Source organism: Capra hircus, chromosome 6, assembly GCF_001704415.2.
Source record: "Capra hircus breed San Clemente chromosome 6, ASM170441v1, whole genome shotgun sequence".
Taxonomy (NCBI): domain Eukaryota; kingdom Metazoa; phylum Chordata; class Mammalia; order Artiodactyla; family Bovidae; genus Capra; species Capra hircus.
The window spans coordinates 30,000,001-30,026,243 of record NC_030813.1 but is presented as its reverse complement, the minus strand read 5'-3'; the positions used below and the strand labels follow the sequence as shown (position 1 = coordinate 30,026,243).

The following is a 26,243-nucleotide window of genomic DNA, read 5'->3' as shown; positions in this document are numbered from 1 at the left end:
TTGCGAACAGAAAATATCTCTTGTAAAAGATTAAAATGGTAATAGCTTACCTGGCTGGTTTGCCTTCATTCACTCTTTCATTGTTGTGGAAATGTGAAGTATCTTGATAGAATTAGCACTTTGCACTCAACTTGTTTCCTAGAAGTTGCTGCTTCAGTTGGTTCAAATACACCTATTAGCCAGAAGAAGAGAAAATGGGATGCATTTTGGAATGCACTTGTCAATTTCGAAATGATTTTCAGAAACATTATTAGGAATCATATTTTGAATATCTGTTGTAAACTGTGATCAAAGTGTCAGTTCACTAGAATGGTTTTCTGATGACCATAGTTTTATTTACCAAGAGAGAAGGTAAAGAACATTGCTCATATTTGTGCTATGAGTTTGAAAGACCTGATATGGTAATAATAACCTATTTTAGGATAGCACATATAATCATGAAACATTTGTTTAGGTTTTATCATGACTAGCATAGATTTGTTATTGTATTTTTTGGGTCACAAACACGCTTGACAGTATGTGAGGGCCCCTTGTATAATCAGTGTGTAACAGTGTATCTTTGCTCATTTTATAGAGCATAACTTCATTATATGCAGGTTGATATTTGTGTCTTCTAATTTATAACATTTTCTTCATACATATTGTCTATTTGATTTTGTAATCTTAATGAGGAATCAAACCCCAAATGATAATAGAAAAAATAATTCAGTTATTACACAAAGGTATAGACTTCAGAATATCCTTGTAAAGCTGTATTTTTGTAAAGTTACCAAATAACTTTGTGTCCATACTGACTCCATCCACTTTAAGCATGATTTCTCACTATTTCTTAGTCCAGGTACTTTATATATTATATTCTCACTTTTGTTACTCATTAAAATGAGTATCATTACTCATTTTTTGAAATACTTTTCCTTTAATGTTCATATAATTCTTAGATAACGTTCAAAGTTGTCCCTATAATGTCTATATTATTTTAGATAGAAATAATAATTGCCAGATTACTCTGGATTTCATTTTAAAAATGAGTGAAGTATACTGTAGTTATATATGTATATAGTCTGTGCTTTTAAAAATGAAAGACAAATTTTTAACTAAATTCTTAAAATTATCCATAGTCCAGGTTATTACCTCTTTCTCTGTGGCCAATTAAAAAAGTTGGACACGACTGAGTGACTGAACTGAACTGAGTACCCTCTAGGGGCAGAAGACCAGTTAGCTTTGTTTGTAAAACAAAATGAAAAGAAATATTTGATTCCAAACTGAGAAGAACCTATTTCTCATTTAACTTATTTTTTTCTCATGTGTTTCACTTGATTAAAAAAGTAAAAATTAAAATTATAAATGCTAATTTATTTGTCAGTTAATCTCTTAGAGTCTGAAATGTTCAACTAGTTATCTGAAGTTATCTGATTAAAAACATGGAGGGGGAAAAACCAGAATTTCTCCATTTCTCATGACCAAATCCTACATGCTTTTCTCTCAGTATGTGGATCTGAGAGGGAAACCCAGCTTGCTTTATTATTCATCTTTCCTTTTGAACTGGATGATAAATGCTGAGCCATCACATCAAGCCTATTCTGAAGATGTCCTGAGTAACAATAAACCCTTTGTAATGAAAATAGCACAGGGTAGCTATTTACAAAGTTAAAAATCCTGAACTTACTTATTATCTGTACTACAATGTACTTTGTACATCATCAGTCTTCTGCTTATTGACTGGGAAGTCTTGTACTTTAACCACCAAACCACTCAAATAATTAAGTTGGTAGATGAGATGCCTGCTTTTATGCACATATATTGCCTGATGTGTTCTATACTTTCTATTAGGGGTGGTAATAATTAATCATCTTTTATCTGTGTGTTACTTTCTGCTTGATGATACTTTTTGCTATTTCAAAGATTGTCTTGCAGAAATAACCTGACCACAGTGGAAGAACCCCTAGAGTAAAGGAAAGCACCCTAAGATTCAGATGAATTAACTTAATGAAGATGGTGTCTTCAGCGCAGAGGCAACAGGAAGGCAGGACCAGAAGCATTTACCCCAGGAGGTTATATATAGGATGATTGGAGACATTCCTAGAGACAATGAGGCACTGGCATTTATTTAAGAGAGAGGCTATTTCACTTAGAGGGCTCATGCTGGAATTAACTGGTGTCATTTTGAAGGAGGGTTTTGCTAATTGGCATCTCCCAATTGTATATAATGCCAACACCTTTTTGTTTTAATTATTTCCCATAAGCATAACTCAGTAAAGCAAAACTCGTTGCAGGTTTATAAAGATTTAAGAGGAACTGTTGCAATTTAATTGGTTTCCAAAAGCCCTATGTGAACCAAAACAGTTGGTTGGTATTATTTGTATAATGTTTTGTTGTTTGACGTTGCAAGCATTATGTTCATGTATTGTGGTGATGGCCTGCTGAGTAATTGCAAGGTTCATTATACTACCAAGACTGTCAAGGGGCATTTATGGATATTCATGTGCAGTGAACCCTTGAACTTGAACTGGTCATTCTTCTCTCCCATGTCTGAAATTGTGTTTACTCTAAATGGCAGGAGAAACTTTAATTATGAAACTAGTAAAGAGGAAAAATTACCTAAGTTAAAGTTTAAAGTGATAAAAAGTGATAAATGTATTTAAAAATGTACCTGCAATTTTTCCTTTCTACTATTAAAATGTTACAGTGTTGACACATAATTGCATGTTAATAAATATATATATGTTTACCCACACATACCTCTTGAGTTTTGCTTTTTAAGTTTCTTTGATATTTCAAAAGTTTTTGAATCAATGTGCAATGCTTGGATCATATTTTCAAATTTCATATTGATATTTTCAAATTTTTATTAATATTTGGCCTGTAAATAGAATTTATACAGTATAAATAATGGATTTCTAATTTTTTTTAATTGAAATATATTTTGGGTGCACATTTGCCATGAAACAGTATGCCTTTAAAATACTTTAAAAAGCTTAGATTTATGAGTTTCTTTGAGAGTACAGATGACATTATGGTAGAAGGGATTTCTTTATGAGTGTCCCTCCACTAGACTTTTAAATTCTTGAAAATAGAAGCATTCTATTAATCTATGTATCCTGTCTCCAAGTGCTCAATGCATAGTGCATGTTCAATGAAATCTTGTGGAACTTAATTGAAGAGAGCTGAGAGAAAAGCAGGAATATAAGAGAAACAGATACAAGTAGAACATGGAGCACATGGAGACTGGTGGCAAGAGACGGAACTGGAGAATGAGGCAGGGCAGGTCCTTCTGTTGCAGGTGCTTGGATCAGAGAGACAATGTTATGGCGCCGCTGCAGGATTTTAAGCAGTTAATCACTCTTCACAGTGTTATGGAGGATGGGAATGGGGCAGGAGTAGATCAACTCTCTGATTCATCCTGGCTGGGGTATGGTATTTTGGAAGCCTGGGTTGGACAAAGGTTGTTTGCCCACAACCCCCCTTAAAAAAAAACAAATCTCTGTAAAAAATTAATTTTGGTAAAATACACATGCAATAAAATTTGCTACCTTAATGATTTTTACATGTTACAATTCAGTAGTATTAAATATGTCCACATTATTGGGCAAAGTTGAAACTCAGTCTGCTCAGGCAGTCGTAGCATAATACATTATACTGAGTGACTTAAGCGACCACTGACATATATTTTTCACAGTTTTGGAGTCCTGAAAGTCCAAGATTATGGTGCCAGAACATTCGATTCCTGGTGACAACCCCCTTCCTGGAGTTAGAATGCTGTCTCCTTATAGAGCAGAGAGAGACAGAGAACACAACAGAGTTAGCTCAGATCCCCTTCCTCCTGTTATAAAGATACTAATCCTATTATGGGGGCCTTACCTACATGACCTCATCTAAGCTTGATTATCTTCAAAAGGCCCCACCTTCAAATACTGTCACGTTGAGGGGTTATGGCTTCATCATATGAATATTATAACAGCATTTGTATTTTTGTGACTGGTTTATTTCACTCAGTATAATGTCTTTAAGGTTCATGCATTCTGTAGCACATGCCAGCGTTTCCTTCCCTTAAAAGGCTGAATAATACATCATCATGTGAACATTCCATATTTTGTCTATCCGTTCATCTATTGTAGAACTCTTGAGTTGCTGTTACCTTTTAGCCCTTGTGTATAATGTTACTGTGCACATGGGTGTGTAACTATCCTTTCAAAATTCTGCTTTCAATTCATTTGGATATATATCCAGAAGTAGAATTGTTAGATTATAAAGTAATTATGTGTATGATGTTTTTAAGAGTTACTCTTTTCCATACCAGCTGTACCATTTTACATTCCCAACAACAGGGTTTCAGTTTCTTCACATCCTCTCTGATAATTATTTTGTTTTTGTTGATAATAGCTATCCTGTTGGGTATGAGATGATATCTCACTGTGATTTTAATTTACATTTCCCTAGTGATTAGTGATGTTGAGCACCTTTTTATGTGTTTGTTGGCCATTTATATATCTTCTTTGAAGAAATGTCTATGTAAATTCTTTTCCCATTTTTAAAATTGGGTTGTATTTTGTTTTTGTTTTTGCTGCTGCTGCTAAGTTGCTTCAGTCGTGTCTGACTCTCTGCGACCCCATAGACGGCAGCCCACCAAGCTCCGCCGTCCCTGGGATTCTCTAGGCAAGAACACTGGAGTGGGTTGCCATTTCCTTCTCCAATGCATGAAAATAAAAAGTGACAGTGAAGTTGCTCAGATGTGTCCAACTCGTAGCAGCCCCATGGACTGCAGCCTACCAGGCTCCTCCGTCCATGGGATTTTCTAGGCAAGAGTACTGGAGTGGCTTGCCATTTCCTTCTTTGTTGTTGTTGAGGTCTAGGCATTCTTACATATTCTGGATAATAGCCCTTTATCAGATATATGATTTACATGATTTCTTCCATTCCATAGGTTGCTTTTTCATGCTATATTCGGTTGCTTTTTCATGCTATTGATTGTATTCTTTGATGCACAGAGGTTTTAAGTTTTATGTTTACTTTATCTATTTTTTAAAATTGCCTATGCTTTTGAAATCATATCCAAAGAATCATTGCCCAATGAAGTAACGTGAAACGTTTCCCATATGTTTTCCTTTAAGAGTCTTATAATTTTAGTTCCTATGATTAGTTCTCTGATCCATTTAGAGTTCATTTTTGTATATTGTATACGGTAGGGATTCATCTTTACTTTTTACATGTGGATATTCATATTTTCTTAAAACCGCTTGTTTAAAAGACTGTCCTTTCCTTACTGAATGGTCTTGGCAGTCTTGTTGATGCTCCCTGCTGGAGCAAAGGAAGAAAAGGGCCTTTGGTGCATGGAAATGAGAGAAGGACTTAAGAGACAGAATCTTGGAGAGACACCAGAAACTTCCTCAATAAGAATCTTGGAGGCAGTTTCAGGAAAATGATGGTGGAACCTTGTCAGATCAAAAGCACAAAAGGGAAGATTTAGAGCAACTTCCAGAGCCAGAAAGAGTGAGAAAATAATGTTTTGTTTTTGAAAAATATGTGAAGTAAACAAGGAGGGAAGTGGAAAAAGTGTGGGAAGAGATGAATGAGAGGCAGTCCACCTGAAGGAATATAAAGTGTCCTACGGAAGACAGTGGGCATAAATAGTTATAATGAAGGATGCGGTAATAAGATATGTGTCACAGACATGATACCTGTCAAGTACTATGGAAGTTTGGAAAAGGAAACAATTATTTCTACCAAGAGAATCAGTTGGGTCTTCCTGGATATCTTGCTCAAAATTTCAGGTTGAAAGCAACAGAAACCAACTATGATTAATTTACATGGAAAATAAAGCAAATAAGAGGATATTTGCTAGTTCATAGATTATCCAGGAAGAAATCTGGATTCATCTAGGAGGTGATATAATTCCAACTGAGCTATTTCAAATCCTGAAAGGTGATGCTGTGAAAGTGTTGCACTCAGTATGCCAGCAAATTTGGAAAACTCAACAGTGGCCGCAAGATTTGAAAAGGCCAATTTTCATTCCAGTATCAAGGAAGGGCAGTGCCATAGAATGTTCAAACTACCACACAATTGCAATCATTTCACATGCTAACCAAGGTAATGCTCAAAATCCTTCAAGCTAGAGTTCATACTAATAGTATGTGAACTGAGAACTTCACATATGAACAAACTGGATTTAGAAAAGGCAGAAGAACCAGAGATCAAATTGTCAACATTCGTTGGATGGTGGAAAAAAGCAAGGAAATTCCACAAAAACATCTAGTTTTGCTTTGTTGACTATGCTTAAGCCTTTGACTGTGTGGATCATGACAGACTGGAAAATTCTTCAGGAGATGGGAATACCAGACCACCTTACCTGCCTCCTGGGAAATCTGGACACAGATCAAGAAGTAGCCATTAGAACTGGACATGGAACAACAGGCTGGTTCAAAATTGGGAAATGAGTATATCAAGGCTGTATATTGTCACCCTGCTTATTTAACTTCTATGTAGAGTACATCATGTGAAATGCTGGGCTGGATGAAGCTCAAGCTGGAATCAAGATTGCCAGGAGAAATGTCAGTAACTTCAGATATGAAACTTACACCACCCTAATGGCAGAAAGTGAAGGGAACTGAAGATCCTCTTGATAAGGTTGAAAGAGAAGAGTGAACACAGATGTGTATAATGGACTTTTGGACCCAGAGGGAGGGAGAGGGTGGGATGATTTGGGAGAATGGCATTCTAACATGTATACTATCATGTAAGAATTGAATCGCCAGTCTATGTCTGATGCAGGATACAGCATGCTTGGGGCTGGTGCATGGGGATGACCCAGAGAGATGTTATGGGGAGGGAGGTGGGAGGGGGGTTCATGTTTGGGAACGCATGTAAGAATTAAAGATTTTAAAATTTAAAAAATAAAAAATATAAATAAAATTAAAAAAAAAAGAGAAGAGTGAAAAAGCTGACTTAAAACTCAACATTCAAAAAATTAAGATCATGGCATCCGATCCAATCACTTCATGGCAAATAGATGGGGAAAAATTGGAAGCAGTGACAGACTGTTTTCTTGGGCTCCAAAATCACTGCAGAGGGTGACTGTAGCCATGAAATTAAAAGACGCTTGCTCCTTGCAAGAAAAGCTATAACAAAACTAGACATTGCATTAAAAAGCAGAGACATCACTTTGCTGACAAAGGTCTGTCTAGTCAAATATATGATTTTTCTAGTAGTCATGTATGGATGTGAGAGTTGGACCATAAAGAAGACTGAGTGCTGAAGAACTGATGCATTTGAATTGTGGTGCTGGAGAAGACTCTTGAGAATCCCTTGGACTGCAAGGAGATCAAACCAGTCAGTCCTAAAGGAAATCAACCGTGCATATTCATTGGAAGGACTGATGCTGAAGCTGAAACTCCATTACTTTGGCACCTGATGCAAAGACCCAACTCATTGCAAAAGAACATGATGCTTGAAAAGGTTGTGGGCAGGAGGAGAAGGGGAAGACAGAGAATTAGATGGCTGGATGGCATAACCGATTCAATAGACATGAATTGGAGCAAACTCTGGGAGATGGTGAAGCCTGGTGTGCTGCAGTCCATGGGGTCTCTGAAAGCTGGACAGGACTGAGCAATTGAACAACAACCAGGAAGAAATGAGAACCAAGTTTGGAAGAGACACTACCTAGAACTGTATTTAAAATTGCAGGCCACTATTCATCTTGTAAGAAGGACAGCAGTGTCACCAGTTCAGCATGGGCATTCTCACTTACCTGCTCACGTCTTCAATGCTAGGTCCAGATGTTACACCTGTACCTGGTGCTGCTGCCTTTGGAAGCACTGGTCAGAATGTATGCCCTGAGCTCTCTGGTAGCTTTGTGTAAAGTCTGGGAGAGGCACATCTGATTTGGAAGGTTTTGGTCCTATAGTCATGTCCTAGCTGCTAGAAAGGCAAAGAAAGTGAATCTGTGAAATTTTTTACCTTTTATTTTGGTAGAGTTCTGTCTCAAACAAATGGAAAATGCCCAACACTTAGGAAATGAGAAAGGCTTAAAGCTAGGTGATTGCAAAGCATGGCAACATCCAGAGTTGAGAGAGGTAGAATTTGGAGTGCTGTAGAAGTAATAATAGTATTTAGACTTGCATTTGTAGTTGGAAATAGGGGAGTGGTGGTTCAAAAAAATAGGTTTAGCCTCGTAGTCAAAATGATACTAGCTGAAACCTGGGCTTTACAAAGGAAAACATTTGAGAGAAGAACTCATTGGGAAAGAATCATGGTTATCTATATTATATGAACATGAGAGAAAGAAACTTGGATGAATAGGCCCTCATTATGAAAACCGAACGAAGAGCTTCTAGTGAGACCTTAGTAAATTCTATGTGTTCAATTTACTTTTAAATGAATGAGAATTTTAAGAGGGAAAGTAGAGACAGTGTCACATTGCCGGGGGACAGAAAGGATAAAGACTAAGAAAAATTCACTGGATTTGTTGAGTTTTGAAAGAAGAATTTCAGTAGAATGGTGGTGATAGAATATAAGAGCAAGTAGAGATTTACAGGGAAAAAGGAATTGAGATGGGAGTAAAGTGGCAGTAAGGGTCAGGTGCTTGAGGAAGTGAGAGCTAAGATTTGTCAACGGAAATACTTGGGGGAAAAAAGATTTATTGAGCACCTACTTCATAGTAACCATTGTAAGTGCTTGCAGAATCTAAGTGAACAGTGGACAAAGATCAGTGCCCAGGGGGTCCTTACACTCTGCAGGGGTGAGGGGAGCCAAGTAGTTAACAATAAAAAAGCTAGTTTAATTTTATACTGGTTAAAGGTGGTAAGTAGAAAAAACAAGCAAAGCAGAGTAAGAAAAATTAGTTGGATTTGTTCGTCTTTGAAAGAAGAATTTCATTAGAATGGTGGGAATACAGGTCTCATAGGGACTAGTTGGGGTTTGGGGATAGGAGTGTTGCAGTGGTTCATGGAGTGAAGGAGAGGCTTCACTGAATTGAGAATGGAACCAAGACTTGAAGAAGGTGATGGAGGGAGCTAAGTAGGTATCTAAGGAAGGAGCGTTGTAGGCAGAGGAGTGGGAGACCCAGAGTTCTGAGCTGGAGCATGCTTGGTGTGTTTGAGGGACAGAATGAGGAAGGGGAAGAATAGTGGAAGAACCCAGTGAGATATTTGGAAGCCACCTTTTTTTGTTTTTTTTTTCATGTTTCAATGCCATTCTCCCAAATCATCCCATCCTCTCCCTCTCCCAGAGTCCAAAAGACTGTTCTATACATCTGTGTCTCTTTTGCTGTCTCGCATACAGGGTTATCATTACCATCTTTCTATATTCCGTATATATGTGTTAGTATACTATATTGGTGTTTTTCTTTCTGGCTTCACTCTGTATAATCGGCTCCAGTTTCATCCACCTCATTAGAACTGATTCAAATGTATTCTTTTTAATGGCTGAGTAATACTCCATTGTGTATATGTACCATAGCTTTCTTATCCATTCATCTGCTGATAGACATCTAGGTTGCTTCCATGTCCTGGCTATTATAAACAGTGCTGCGATGAACATTGGGGTACACGTATCTCTTTCAATTCTGGTTTCCTCAGTGTGTATGCCCAGCAGTGGGATTGCTGGGTCATAAGGCAGTTCTATTTCCAGTTTTTAAAGGAATCTCCACATTGTTCTCCATCGTGGCTGTACTAGTTTGCATTCCCACCAACAGTGTAAGAGGGTTCCCTTTTCTCCACACCCTCTCCAGCATTTATTGCTTGTAGACTTTTGGATCGCAGCCATTCTGACTGGTGTGAAATGGTACCTCATTGTGGTTTTGATTTGCATTTCTCTGCCTTTGGAAGGAATGATGCTAAAGCTGAAACTCCAGTACTTTGGCCACCTCATATGAAAAGTTGACTCATTGGAAAAGACTGTGATGCTGGGAGGGATTGAGGGCAGGAGGAGAATGGTACGACAGAGGATGAGATGGCTGGATGGCATCACGGACTCAGTGGACGTGAGTCTGAGTGAACTCCGGGAGTTGGTGATGGACAGGGAAGCCTGGCGTGCTGTGATTCATGGGGTTGCAAAGAGTCGGACATGACTGAGTGACTGAACTGAACTGAACTGATAATGAGTGATGTTGAGCATCTTTTCATGTATTTGTTAGCCATCTATATGTCTTCCTTGGAGAAGCCACCTTTTATATGACCTTGTAAACCACCACAAAGACTTCAGAAGGACATCCTAAGCATCTACTCTCACTATGGGGTTAATCTAAATCTTCATATACAATTCAGAAAGACTTCAAACTTGCTTTTCATAGGCTATTTTTATTTTTAACAACTTCCAGAAAGAGATAGTGAAAAACCAATACAGAAAGATAATGTTATATAAGAGATGCAAAGTGAGGCAAGATTCTTTACTGAAGAGACAGAAAGTAAACTGCAATATAGTTTTTTTTTTTTTGCCTCAGAGTGAAGTGAACATCTTGTTGTTCAGTTGTCAATTTCTGACTATATACATATAATTTAATGAAAAATTAAACACCCCTTTTAAACAAGTGTTTCTAAAAGAGCAGCTGTTGCTTTTGAACTTCCTCTTTTCCTTTTTTTTTTTTTTAACAAATTTTTTAGTGAAGGTGCTAATGAGATATATTGAGGTCTCAGAGTAGAAATTATGGTGACTATTTAAATCAAATTGATCATCTGGATTGGCCTTAAATCATCTGAATAAATTCAGGTTTTACTCATGTCAATTAAGGTTGAATTTGAATGTTTCATTTGGCATAATCCTCAAGATAACTCTCTGGTTGACTAAATTTTTTAAGTTTTCATCTGGGTATTTTATAGTAACAGACATGACCACTCAGGTTGTTGACTAACTATAATATAATAAGAAATATAGAGCAAAGTGAACAGATAAAGGAATGCCTGTGTAACTAAGATTTTTGTATTAGACAAGAGTGGTATTAGAATTTCATATATTTTCATTAGACTAGTGGGGATTTTGTTCCTGATATGCCACTGATTTTATTTGCTGTCGTGGTCTGTAAAGCTCATCATTTTTATCCCCATAATTTGAGCATCTTACTTTTGTCACTTCATGTACATTTAGTATCCTCTGATTTGGCTGTAATGCTTGGGATGGAGCACGGGAGAAAAGGGTTCCACTAAGACTGAAGTCTGGTTTCTCTGTACGGTGACGTACTCTGATTGAATAAGGTCTATGTGTGGGGTTTTTTAAAAATTTATTTATTACAAACTATTTAAAAATTCAAACCAACCCTGAAACTTGTGGAAATTCTCCAGATATGGGGTATATTAGAAAGGCTTTAATGAAGTTATTATAGAAAATGTTTCTTATAAAAAACTCAAAACACTAAACAGCTGTGCTTTATATCTGGGGACAGGTGAGGGAAGATAGGGAATTATATGCATGCGTGTGTATTTATACAAGATACAGTATATTTCAGGCATCCTTTTGGTATCAACCATCTGTCATTAGGAAAGTATTTTCAATATACACAGTTGACTTCTGGCTGGTAGAAGAGATGAAAAAATCTAGCATGTTATGATTCTGAACTGAAAATTGTGACAGTCTTCTCATATTTGAAAATATTTTTGCATGTACATAGATTTTCAGTGTCACATTAAATCAAAATTAGCTTTCGGTAACCCTTGTAGTTCTTCTAGCATCAATTTGTAAAAGACTACTAACAGCTAAGCCTGCTAAGAAATGTGGAAATCATATAATGGCAGCACAACTGTTGAAAAAATACCCTGAGAAAGCTGATGGATGCTAAATAAAACCAAACATTTCTTTGTTACAAATGTCTTCTCTTTTACTTTAGGAAACTTGTACTCATGTGATTCCTTATATACATACTTAGGTATTTTCCAAAGAGTGGAAAACAGATTTTCTAGGAGCTGGCTTCATATGATATGTGAACTTGAGCATATATTTTTCAAATGTTTAAATAGGGTTATACTTTAACTCCTTTTATATTTCTTTATTTGTGTAAACTAAGATGCACCTTCCTTCTAATTTATATTCAGAGGAATTTACAAGGAAACATACAAGGTAAAATTTTTTTGTATAATAATTTAAATATAAATTCTTATTTTCAGTTTAATACCAGTTCAAGTTGGATTTGCATGAAATTAATGCATAATTGACTCTAGGATGAAATAAGAGTAGAGTGATAGTAATTGTCTTTAAGAATTGATTTTTAAATGATGATTTTTATAATGGCTAGCAAGAGATGCAGAGAGATACTTGGAGGTTTTGCTTTTATGCTTAGGGGTGCATTAGTACTAATTTGATAAAGAAGATAATATCCTTTGGAAGAGAGCTTCAGGTAGGGCAAGTTAGTAGCTTCTGTGGTTCATTATTTTCCTAGTGAGTAACTTTAATACTGAAGAGACTGGGGCCAAAGTATTAAACAACAAAAATCCTTTTCTCACACAGTTCCTTGCAAGTGGGGCAAAGTAGATCTTCTCAACAGCTTTCTCATGTGTGAAGAAAATAGCATCTTTCATTAAAACAAACTTGGACTCATCTGGTGGAGGGAGGAGTGCATTACATTTTTCTGGTGACTTCCTACACCCACTTTTTCTCTCTCCTAAGTTGACAGAGTTGCCGTACTATACCTGCTGAAGCACAGGCTGACTGAAGGGAAAACACTTCCCTCACCTTAGCTGCTTCACTGGTTAATAAACGTACACTGAAGGCCTGCTGGAAAAGTTAAAAGAAAAGATGTATACAAGACACTGCTTTAAATCAATGAATTTAAGCTTATGTTTTAATTATTATTAATACACTTTTTATAAACAACTAATACACATGGTCTAGAGGCAAGTTACATCTCTCACTTTTATCTGAAACTGCTGACCTCTGAATTCACTGCTTTGATTACCAGAATGTCCCTTGTCCCACTCCTCTGAATCCACAGGTTTAGGATTGAGGGTATCTGATCACTCATTTGCTCTAGCCTTCAGAATTTCTGGCAGTCATGTTCTCTGAGTGAATCTTACCAGCCCATGTCTCTGAGTCTTCTATCAACTGAGTGGATGGTTTCTGCCCCAGTTATTTCTTGCAGAGCAGAAGCATGTTAGTCTCTAGCCAATGAAATGCTGGTGACTGATCCTATCTACCGGTGACCAGCTCCAGGCCTCTTTGGCTCAGGCTTACTCAGTATTCTCATCTGTAAGTGGGAATGATATCCCTGGTGGCGCAGACAGTAAAGAGCCTGCCTGGAACGTGGGAGACCCTGGTTCGATCCCTGAGTCAGGAAGATCCCCTTGAGAAGGAAATGGCAATCCACTCCAGAATTCTTGCCTGGGCAACCCCATGAACAGAGGAGCCTGGTGGTTTATACAGTCCATGGGGTCGCAAAGAATCAGACACAACTGAGTAACTAATGCTCACTCCCTCATTCAAGGAGGCAGTGAGGACCAATGAGGCAATGTATGTTAGTTACATAGCGTAGAGCCTAAAGAGTAGAAGTTCACCAAGTGGTATGTAATGTCATTAGCATCATCATCCTATAATCTTTTAGAAATAGCCTATTTATCCTCCCTGGGTTACTTACTTTCCAGCTCCTGTCAAGACATCTCCCTCTCATTCAAATTTAGCTTCTTATCTGAGGCAGTCATACTGACCAGGTAATGGATTGAATAACATGCAATGAATAACATACAGAATAATCTCACATTTTATGTATCACCTGGTTCCCTATTCCTGGAGCACAAGTGTGACCTTCAGTTCAGTTCAGTCATATTCTTCGGCACTCAGCTTTCTTTATAGTCCAACTCTCACGTCCATCAGTTCAGTTCAGTTGCTCAGTCAGGTCCAACTCTTTGCAACCCCATGAACTGCAGCACATCAGGCCTCCCTGTCCATTGCCAACTCCTGGAGTTCGCCCAAACTCATGTCCGTTGAGTCGGTGATGCCATCCAACCATCTCATCCTCTGTCATCCCCCTCTCCTCCTGCCCCCAATCTTTCCCATCATCAGGGTCTTTTCAGATGAGTCAGCTCTTCGCATCAGGTGGCCAAAGTGTTGGAGCTTCAGCTACAACATCAGTCCTTCCAGTGAACACCCAGGACTGAACTCTTTTAGGATGGACTGGTTGGATCTCCTTGCAGTCCAAGGGACTCTCGACAGTCTTCTCCAACACCACAGTTCAAAAGCATCAGTTCTGCGGTGCTCAGCTTTCTTTATAGTCCAACTCTCACATCCATACATGACTACTGGAAAAACCATAGCCTTGACTAGACAGACCCTTTGTTGACAAAATAATGTCTCTGCTTTTTAATATGCTGTTAAAAGTTATGACCAGCTGGTCATAAGTTTTCTTCCAAGGAGTAAGTGTCTTTAAATTTCATGGCTGCAGTCACCATCTGTAATGATTTTGGAGCCCCCAAAATAAAGTCTGTCACTGTTTCCACTGTTTCTTATCTATTTGCCGTGAAGTGATGGGACCGGATGCCATGATCTTAGTTCTCTGAATGTTGAGCTTTAAGCCAACTTTACACTCTCTTCTTTCACTTTCATCAAGAGGCTCCTTAGTTCTTCTTCACTTTCTGCCATAAGGGTGGTGTCATCTGCATATCTGAGGTTATTGATATTTCTCCCGGCAATCTTGACTCCAGCTTGTGCTCCTTCCAGCCCAGCATTTCTCATGATGTACTCTGCATAGAAGTTAAATAAGCAGGGTGACAAGATACAGCCTTGACGTACTCCTTTTCCTATTTGGAACCAGTCTGTTGTTCCATGTCCAGTTCTAACTGTTGCTTCCTGACCTGCATACAGATTTCTCAAGATGTAGGTCAGGTGGTCTGGTATTCCCATCTCTTTCAGAATTTTCCACAGTTTATTGTGACCCACACAGGCAAAGGCTTTGACATAGTCAATAAAGCAGAAATAGATGTTTTTCTGAAACTCTCTTGCTTTTTCCATGATCCAGCAAATGTTGGCAATTTGATCTCTGGTTCCGCTGCTTTTTCTAAAACCAGCTTGAACATCTGGAATTTCACGGTTCACATATTGCTGAAGCCTGGCTTGCAGAATTTTGAGCATTACTTTGCTAGCATGTGAGATGAGTGCAATGGTGCGGTAGTTTAAGCATTCTTTGGCATTGCCTTTCTTTGGGATTGAAATGAAAATTGACCTTTTCCAGTCCTGTGGCCACTGCTGAGTTTTCCAAATTTGCTGGCATATTGAGTGCAGCTCTTTCACAGCATCATCTTTCAGGATTTGAAATAGCTCGGCTGGAATTCCATCCCCATCCACTAGCCTTGTTTGTAGTGATGCTTTCTAAGGCCCACTGGACTTCATGTTCCAGGATGTTTGGCTTTAAGTGAGTGATCACACCATCATGATTATCTGGGTCATGAAAATCTTTTTTGTATAATTCGTCTGTGTATTCTTGCCACCTCTTCTTAATATCTTCTGCTTCTGTTAGGTCTATACCATTTCTGTCCTTTATCAAGCCCATCTTAACATGAAATTTTCCCTTGGTATCTCTGATTTTCTTGAAGAGATCTCTAGTCTTTCCCATTCTGTTGTTTTCCTCTATTTCTTTGAATTGATCTCTGAGGAAGGCTTTCTTATCTCTCCTTGCTATTCTTTGGAACTCTGCATTCAAATGGGTATATCTTTCTTTTTCTCCTTTGCTTTTCTCTTCTCTTCTTTTCACAGGTATTTGTAAGGCCTCCTCAGACAGCCATTTTGCTTTTTTGCATTTCTTTTTCTTGGGGATGGTCTTCATCCCATTCTGCTGTACAGTGTCACGCACCTCATTCCATAGTTCATCAGGCACTCTGTCTGTCAGATCTAGTCCCTTAAATCTATTTCTCGCTTCCACTATATGATCATAAGGGATTTGATTTAGGTCCTACCTGAATGGTCTAGTGGTTTTCGCCACTTAGCCTTTATTTGCATCACACTGAAACCAGGTATTAATAGAATTATGCCTGTACGGGGTTCAGAGGTCCTGGGGGCAGTCTGGAGGTTTATTATTGTTCTGTTTTTACTTTAACTCTATAGCTTATCTTAACAAACTGAGTTCATTTTCATTAGCAGTTTAATTGTGTAAGTTGCCTTTAATTCTCTGCTATTCTTTAATTGTTTTTTGTGTCTAGTCTTATCTTGGATGCAGGCTGTACAGGTCCTTGTTATATTCATGGTCTGAAATAGGCTTTTTAAAAAAACCTCACAATCTCTAGGTAAATGATAGTGTCCTATATTTAAGATATTATTCTGTTAGAAAATTCCATGAAACATCTTTTTGCAATGGGTTTGTGCTGATGATCAAATTATACCCTCTAAGTCCATAGTGTTACATTATTTTAGGAGAATATAGTTTGGGCTTATTTGTTGTGTTTTATAAGCTCTCAGATCCCTTTATTGAGTTGTGAGGAGTAGCAATGATAAAAGACCAACACTGAAAGCCTGTATCAGAAGATATTATGTCTACTTCATATTATTGGGACTGTACCCTGTTAATAATGATCATATTTGTATTAGGTAAAAATGGCTTATGCTATTGATTGGTATTTAATTTCATTAAGATATGTTCAGAGTATTTTATAACAAATACTCTTATTACTTTTATAAATGCCTCAAAAAGGATACCTTCTATGATGGTTGTTATAAAATTCATAGTTTTAGTTTTTGATATATATCTTTAGTGAACAATTATTTCAGGAAAAAATATCAATCTGCTAAAATCATTGACCTTGTTTATAAGTAAAGGTTTGGAAATTTTAAAGCTGAAGTGCAATCTGGTTGTCTCTTTTTACTTGTGTGTGAAATTTTTTTGTTGCTAGTGGTAACTGTAGAGAATTTTTTTCAAATAGCACCCTTTTAATAACAATGGTCTCCCCAAATATACTGTGGCATAGCTTTAAACTTTATTAAGTCTGTCTTGGACTCCCCCTTCCTCTCTCTGAGTAAATGGAAGAAAAGTTTGGCAGGCTCCATGCTGTGCACTTGATTGATGTCCAGAACATCTGAAGGACTTTTGTGTCCTGCCTGCTCTCCATGAGTGCATAATGTGTGAATACGTAAAGAAGGTCAGCCCTTATCACATGTAATCTAGGCCTGAAGGCAGATCAGCAGTGACAGTCATATCCCGTAAGTAAGAACACAAATCATCCTCTACATGCTTTAGACAAGTTGTGGGATATTTTTTCTCTCTTTTTACCCCTTCCCACTCATGGGGGGACCTTGGCAGAGCCATGAAAGCAGAGAGAAGACGTGCTCAGAATAATGTGTCACTCCTCCGAGGGAGGAAGGGATTGTTTATTTGTCATGATGTGATGGTCTTTCACTGTGCAGCTGAAGGGAGCTTTGGGTTGTTAATGACTAGTGATGTGGAATGCTGCAAATTAGAATGGGGTGGGGAGGCAAGAGGCAGCCTGAAAGCCACTGAATTTGTGGCCTTTGTAAACCCCAGAGTCAGGAAAAAAGGTTTTTTGCACACTTGAGTTCTATTGTTTATTTTTTCTCTGAGAAGGGAGTAACTTTTTATATTATTTTGTTAAGTGTAAAGCTGAGAATCAGAATGACAAGACGCATTAGCCAGTACAATTCTGAACACACTTTTCTAATTTTTGTGCAACTAGTGTGAAAGTATGAAACCTATTTTACTGCAAAACTCTGTGGCATGGTAGGTACTTAAAATGCTATAACTTCTAACAGGAGCAAGGAAAGAACTGTTTATGTGTCTGTGTGTTTGAGCAGAAGTTTAAAAGTAAACATTGCAAACAATATTAGCAGAGATGTTCAAGTGTTAAAGAAAATAACACTCACCTTATTGTTTTCATGGAGACTATTAAGGAAATTGTTGCATTTTCTTATATAAAAAGGAAAATATTTTTCATCTAATCTCAAAAATTTTGCTAGTTTCTTTTGAAACACAGTCAGCTGCAAGAAGTAGTTGTGGTCAGCTCATACAATGGAGGCTGTGCAGACACCCCATTCAGAGGCCAAGGCATTGCTTCCTATGCATGTAAGATAAGATAAAAAATCAAATTAGGAGCTATAGGTGGGAGGGGGGTTCATGTTTGGGAATGCATGTAAGAATTAAAGATTTTAAAATTAAAAAAATAAAAAAATAAATAAAATTAAAAAATAAAATAAAATTAGTTTTCTAGGAAAAAAAAAAAAAAAAAAAAGGAGCTATAGGGCCCTTCCTTCCCAATGTCTCTCTCCCAGTCTGCTTTTCCAGCCCAGTTTCTCTGCTCTCAAGGCATATACAGGATTTCATGTTCTCCGCAAACATTGCTCTTTTTCTTGCTCATAAATGTCTGTGCTGTCTGTTCTCTTTGCTTGGAATCCCTCTGCCCTCCCTTCACCCAGTGAATTCCTACTTATCTTTGAAGACCTAGTTCAAATGCCTCTTCCCCACAAGTCCAATCCCACCCCCGGCCAGAATTAATCTTTGCTTATGCACTGTCTTTCCCGTGTTCCCTGGGCAGAGCCGGCCATGTCTGTAGAGCCTTGTCGTGATTTGGGTGTGTTTGTCTTCGCCCACTACAAGGTAGGTTTTGTCCTACAGGCAGGTATGGTGTAATGCTCCCATACCCCCTTCACTGGACACAGTCCCCCACATAGAGTTTAAAAAACTCTGTCTATATATAAAATCAGGAGATTTGGAGGAGTTTTATGTGAAAATAAGTCTTAAGTTGAAACTGTTATAAAGTAGTCTCATATTTCAAACTGCTTCTTGTATTTCTTCAATTATATAATGATTTAATAAATGAGGTACATAAAATAATTAAATATTTGCCTTTGTGAGTATAATATGAATTTTTAAAACTCAATTATCCTAAGATATATATATGTATATATTATATCCTTGTTTTAGTGATATCATTTGTGATGGGAAGAATTTGGCAAATGTCATATTAAAGAACATTATTGTTAATAAGGATTTTTTTTTTTTTTTGGCCAAGAGGCAGGAGAGTGATCAGTGAAAGTTGTCAGGAAGTTGACTATTTTCTGATGTCCTACTATGTACTCGGCACTGTATTCAGTAATTTCTGTTCATTTACTTGTCTACTTGGTATAACAATCTTAACAGGTACTGAGTAGATTATAGAACAGAGAGCTTAAATAATTTACCTAAGATTATACAGATGACACAAATAGGCTTTCTCTAGAAGATGGATCCACAAACCTAGAATAAGTGCATCTGTGTATGAGTTCTACAGATGATACAGAGTGATGACTTGTATTCATATTGGTAATACTAGCTGCAGTCTTTTTTCTTTCCTCGCCCCTCTCAGGTGTACAAATTCAATTTGATACCTTTCTTTCAATATTCTCTCAGAGCTTTCTTTGAAGCCTCATTTGGTGTGTACTTTACAGTGAGTAGGCTAAATCATATGCAAATATGGATTTTTTTTTCTTTGCCAAGTCAGATTTCTGATCTGCATTACAAGAATTTTTAAAGATCTTTTGAGCCTGTTTGTCTGGAATTGAAGTATGTGTTTTATACAACATCTCCTGCACTGTTGGTATCTGAAAGAAAGGTGAAAGGGTTAGTTGCTCAGTCATGTCCGACTCTTTGCGACCTCATAGACTGTAGCCCACTGGGCTCCTCTGTCCATGGAATTCTCCAGGCAAGAATACTGGAGTGGGTTGTCATTTCCTCCTCTAAGGGATATTCCTGACCCAGGGATTGAACCCAGGTCTCCTGTATTGCAGGCAGATTCTTTACCATTTGAGCCACCAGGGAAACCTGGCATATGTTAAATGGTAAAGGCAAAATGGAGGGAATTAATAGGGCTACCTCTTGAATTTCTTCATATAAGTTAAAAAAAAAAGGAAGAAAGAAAGAAATCTGTATTGCCAAAAACTTTGACTAAATGAAAAACTCTCCTCACACTTCTAATTTTTACTTCCATTCACAAGAGTGAGTGTGTGAGAGTTGCTCAATGATGTCCAACTCTGTGCAACCACATAGACTGTAGCCCGCCAGGCTCCTCTGTCTGTGGAATTCTCCAGGCAAGAATACTGGAGTGGGTTGCCATTTCCTTCTCCAGGGGATCTTCCTGACGCAGGGATTGAACCTGGGTCTCCTGCATTACAGGCAGATTCTTTACCATCTGAGCCACCAGTGAAAGTGAAAGTCACTCAGTTGTGCCCGACTCTTTGCAACCCCATGGACTATATAGTCCATGGAATTCTCCAGACCAGAATACCGAAGTGGGTAGCCTTTCCCTTCTCCAGGGGATCTTCCCAACCCAGGGATCGAACCCATGTCTCTTGCATTGCAGGAGGATTCTTTACCAGCTCAGCCACAAGGGAAGCCCTCTACTCACATAATTGGAGATTCAGGTTCAGAGACTCATCTTATATTCTGAAATCTTAAACCTTTATAAAACTTAATTAAGCCAGTTCATGCTCGAAAGCCTGTCAGTTATTTATATGATAGATAGCCTAAACTCTGTAACCTTAATTCAGAGTCCTGCACAGTCTGCTTCCACTCTGTCTAGGTTTCTTTCCAACCATTTACTATAGGAGCCATCTGTTCCAATAAGGTTTTTTTTTGTCTCATGCTATTGCACAAATGAAATATTTAATCCTGCCTCTAATCCTTGCTCGTATAATTTCCTCTCTTTTCATTTCCTCTATCTCTGTGTAAGTTCAATTCATATTTCAGCATCCAACTCTGCCTTCAATGTTGGTCCCAGTCTAATCCATCCCTTACTCTGATTTTCCATCTTTATTCCATTTGAAGACACTTCATTTTAAAGTGACTACTGTTTTTTACTTAGTTCTCTATTATATAAATGCCGCTTTTTCTATGGTGCTGTGAACTTCTTGAGTGCATTTACTTCAGCTAGCACATAGTTCATCAGAAATGGTGGCTGGTATGTCTTGTTTTGAACTGAATTAGGATTTTGGGGTGAGAGCAACTATTCTCTCTTTATGCTTTGTACCATTTGTGGATGCCCATATTGGGGAAATGTGAGCAGTGGGAACTGTCCCACATTTTAGCCATTCACTCTTCATCCCAGAGCTCAAGGCTAGGTTCCAAATTGGCAGTGGAACCATGTTGTGATGTGGCACTGAGCCGAATGTAGAAAGTTTGGACAAGAGGTTCTATTTGCTTGATTTTGGTCTGCTCTTCACTCACATGACCCCTTTGATCCTGATCACTCTTATTCATTTTAGTATGCCTCAGTCTCCCTAAAAGGAATATGGATAAATGATACTGAAAGATTATTTCATTTATCTCCCCAAACTTCTATTTTCCTGAGAAGTAAGGTGTGTGGATTCTGTGAAATGCTTTAACATGTAGTTTAAGCTTAGAATATTCCAAAATTTTCTATGTGGTTAAAAATATTGTATTGGTGTGAAATTCCATTTCATGAAATGGAACTGAGGATGTTGGATTGATAGTATTAATAGAATTTATTAAATGCTAACAAGCAATTGTTCAGCTACTCTAAGACGGAGAATAGATTTGAATGCCACGTTAGGATAGTGCTGGGAGTTGCTGGTGTATGTGAAGAGAAGTGGGGTATCTCTTAAGAAGAAAGCAGAGATTTTTTTTTCCAAGAAAGTGATTCGTAAAATTTCAAGTAAAAACATTCTAATGCTTAGATATAACCATTGAATTATGTCTCTGCTCTCATACTTATATATCCTTTATCATGCAAATGGATTAGATTTAATAACTACTTTTGTTTGTATCTGTCTATGGTGATATTGTTCTTTCTATAACACTGAAAATTTGTTTATATTTTTTGCTGTTCTTTAATTATCAACAGTTCCCAGCATGAATCAGAGTCTTTTAAAATGTCCCATAGTATCAGACAGGTCACTCAGAATATCATTGGAAAGTTGAAATATTACAAAATATTCATAGTTATATTGAGGCACAATTATAATTAACATGTAAAACATTGAATAACTTACCTTGGTTTTATTCACATAATAAAATAGGTTAGGTCATAGCAGTTTATTTTTTTTTTTGGCTCTATAGAAAACTTTAAAGTATAGTCATATCAAATTAATTAATGAATAGCTTAACTGAAATCTTTCAACTTGGAATATTCATTAAAGATGCCTTTTGTATATGACCCTTTTTTGTATCCATGCACTTGATTCAAAAGCATTTGCCTCATTATATAAATGTTGATGTAGTGTGAAAAAATGCCGTAACATGACACTTTGATGTGTTGCAACATTTCTATCGTGTTATCAAAGAAAAACTTTTTATTCTTGTCTTTCTATGATTCCCAAAGAATTACCATTCATGGCAGAGGGGAAAGAAAAAAAAGCAAAAACCCTTAACAGAAGAAATAAACAGTTCCATGTCAGCACAGTATAGGTGTGTGTCTCTCCGGAATGTCTCCACAGCTGCCCAGGAGGTGTGGGGACTTCGGCGTGGTCAGTCCAGAGCGAAGTCCCGCCTGCCCTGGCCTCTGTGTGGACAGCTGGGTCAGGCTCCTTTCTTAAGAAAACAACCCAGCCCGGGGTCCTCACCGCCCTTTGTTGTCCTCCCCACGAGGTGATCAGTTGAAGTCTCCGTGGTGACAGAACCAGTTTGTAACAGGCTTGTCTTTCACGGTCCTGTGTAGGGCTTGCTGGCAGGCTTGCCGGAAGCTCTGACAAGAGTGGCAGCAGAGGAGTCTCCGTGAAAGAAGCAAGGCAAGAAACAGGAGGCTTAAACAGGCAGGTCGCATTGACTGCTCTCCTGCTGCAATGGGTTGGCTGGACGAACTAAACTGGCAGCTTCACATTTCCTTGCTCATTCTTCTGTCTATGCACACGAGGGGTAAGAAGATCAGTGCCCCGCAGTACAGTGCTGACAGGGGGCTCCGTGAATGTCTGGTTTCGTGGTTTTTATCACAGAAGGGAAAGTTCAGGGCAGAAGTTCAACGGCTAAGCATTTCTAGCTCCCATTCTCCAACTGCTCTGTAACCTTACTACTTTCTCTGTCAGGGCAACGCTTTGTAGAGAGTGTGTCAGAATAATTTTAAAAGGGATGCAAAGCTTCTGTTTTCTCTAGCAGTTAATTATGTGCAGTTGAGTTTGGAACTTTGAGTATGAGGTTGATTGTCAACATACTGTGACAGTTTATATGATGAATTTAAGAAAACAGTCTAATAAACTTTGTTTTGATCATTTAAATTTATTTGAGTATTGTTAGGTTTTTTTATAGTTAGCTAATTAACTTTGAAGTTCATTGTAATTTTTACATGGATGCATTGAGTAAATCTGTAGTTTTATAATGGCAATAATTGTAATTTGTGAATATGTCAGATGTTTACCCATATTTAAGAACAGGGGCTTTCTTAGTGATCATTTTGTTCAGAAGAATTATTCTTGTATAAAGTTCCTAAACGAGAAAAAAAATTAAATTATTTTAAAGAGCTAAAAAGTAATTATGAAAGTAGGTGAACTATTTTCAAGTTAGAAGAAGGATAACTTAAAATGAAATAATTATCTGTGATAGTGATTGGTAGTGAGGAAGTCACAAAGTTGTAAATAAGGAAATAGCCCTTTTATAAAATTAAGCCAGGTGACAAAGGGAATATGTGTGAGGTCGAAATGCATTTATAGGTCAGCCTCATATACCTGTGAATGTATTTAATAGAACTTATTTGGCAGTACTGTTTACTTGAGAAGCATGTATTACCAATTGGCATATATTTGGATTGACACTTATAAGATTAATTTTTCATAATCTCCCAGTGTTCCAAAACACTATATAAGTATTATATTTTATTGCTTGGCTCCATGAAAAAATGCTTTTAATTTCTGGTTATAAATATGTGTAATTCAAAAGAGTTTTGTATGTTGATAGGGAGACAACATGTAATTCATTCACTTCGTTTACTAATTTATTTTTCAAATATTGTTATAATCTGGTACCTTCTAGAAGAGACAGAAGGACCTCAGGGAAACTTTCTTAAGAATGTCCCAAGAAACTCAAAGCATGATATATATGAGGTGAAAGATCTTACTCCTCTACTCATGCTACCACTATTTCTTGATTGCCTAAGGGCAATTTTTCATTCCCTTTTTATCATTTTCCTTGAAACCTATGAATACATAAACTATTTATCGTTATGTCAGTCAAAAGTGAAGAGGCTATGTGTTACAGACTGAATCTTTGAATCATAAATATTAGGATTAGAATACACCTTAAGATAGTATTCTGTTTTTGACTTCAGTGAGAAGGTTGAAGCCCAGAGACATTCCCTGCTTTTTCCTATGAAGCATAACCTTTTTAACTCCCTGTTCGGAGCCCTTTCACATGAGTGCCCATGTGGGTCTGTGTGTGTCTACTAATTTATTTCATAGCATAGTGGTTAAGAGTATGAACTCCGGAGCCAGAATGCCTGGGTTTGAATCTTAGCTTTACCACTTACTAGATTGTAAACTAAATGAGGAGTCTTATTGGTGCCTTGATTTTCTCAACTGTGAAATGGGCATAATAATAATAATAACAACTAATCATAGGCTTGACTTGATTACTAAATAGTAAATACATACAAAACACTTAGAGGAGAGATAGTGCATACTATTGTCTAAGAGTTTGCTATTAGTAGTATCATTAGTAATAATGTTAATCTGTATAGGAATAGGAGACAACCAGTCTGGAAATGGAAATTGAGACAAGACTTTAGAAGAATTCCATAGCTCATATTAGTGTGCTGTGCTTAGCCACTCAGTTGTATTTGCCTCTTTTTGTGACTCCATGGACTGGAGGCAACCAGGCTCCTCTGTCCATAGGGATTCTCCATGCAAGAATACTGGAGTGGATTGCCATGCCCTCCAGGGAATCTTCCCAACCCAGGGATCAAACCCAGGTCTCCTACATTGCAGGCAGGTTCTTTACTGCAATGCAGACTGTAATTAACATACTGAATCTCAGTTTTTATTCCTAGCTTTGTCACTAATGAAATTTTCACTGTTTTTGAAGAATCTACCTGTAACCTTGTATAAAATAAGTTTCTTTTTTTTTTCTGGAAAAAATGTATTTTCCTTTAAGAAAACAGAGTGTGCTATAGAGAGAGACGATGAGCTCAACCAAGACCAAGCAACTTTGACTACTGAAGTTAAATATTCATTGACAACTTGTAATGCGTTATGATCATTAATTAGCATGTACTTCAGAAAGAATGATTATCACTAAGATAGGTATATATGAAGCATGGATCTTTGTAGTGGTCATGACTTATTAAGTGAATGACAAAGCCAAGATTAATGTTCTGAGACCTTAAATACTTATTTAAAGTAACTGTATTTCAAAATGACAGCTTGAGACATTTGGAGAGTGTGTGCTTCAGGCTAATACAAATATTTAGTTATTTAAATATATGGAAACCTAAACATTCTACATGGAAGGAATATGTCCGTTATTCCAATTCTACCTTAAATGGTACAAAGCTCTGCAAAGTCACACAAGTGGAACAAAGTAGCTAGGTTGGCCTGTTTGTGGGGTGATTCATCAGCCTAAATCTTATCACCGCTTAACTCTTATCTTAAACGTTTTACTTGAGGAGACATAGTCTAAGAAAAAAAGGGAGAAAGGGTACATGTTGGTAGGTTTTGAACATTCTGTTTTTTATATTGGCACATTGTGATTGCTTCAGGAATATATTTTTTAAAACTCGAGATATGGAATTGTCTCCTTCTAAAAGTGAAAAGATGACCTGTAATGGTGAAGAGCTGTAATGTTCATTTCTGCTTGAAATATAGTATTTTAGAGATTGATTTATTGATGCCACCCTGCCCCTTGTTTCTCAAATCACAGTAGGGAATTACAGGCAATCCTAATGAACATAGTACAACGTGTAAACAGTGTTTACCATCATTTTGGTCACTACCATTCTTGTGAAGTTCTGCCAAAGGAATTTAGTGAGGTTATAAAGGTGATAGATTGAGGGAACTAAAAAGTAAAGTATGCTTTCTGTTTGTTCTAACACATTGGTGGCAACAATGCACCCTTCCTGACAAGGATGTTCCTCGTGCTCTGGCATTTTAAAAGGTGAGATGTTTATTTGGCTTCTTGTTAAATGTATATGTGAAAATTTTTGCAGTGCCGGTGCCCCCCCTATAAAATCATAGTAATAGACTATACAACAATCAGATTAAAATAAAAATTGGTAGCCAACTTTCGGTCTTTAGGAGTAATTCTATATCAATGAAGCGTTACTGGGAAAAAGGCAAGATAGGACTTAGCAGCAGCAGCAGGAAGTAGGTATTAGCTCTTTTGGAATAGAGGGAAACCCCCAAACCCAATGAACAAAAGC

At 37.4% G+C, this 26,243-nt stretch overlaps 1 protein-coding gene across 5 annotated transcripts in view; it reads left to right on the top strand.

The window, feature by feature from the left end:
- The window catches only part of BMPR1B (bone morphogenetic protein receptor type 1B), a 448,166-nt gene that overhangs the window by 316,540 nt on the left and 105,383 nt on the right, over positions 1 to 26,243 (top strand). Inside the window, exon 1 of one of the 5 annotated variants that reach the window (XM_013964506.2) lies at positions 22,043 to 22,756. Within the exon in view, the coding sequence (XP_013819960.1) occupies positions 22,684 to 22,756 (73 nt within the window). The 5' untranslated portion in view covers positions 22,043 to 22,683. 5 annotated transcript variants of the gene reach the window in all.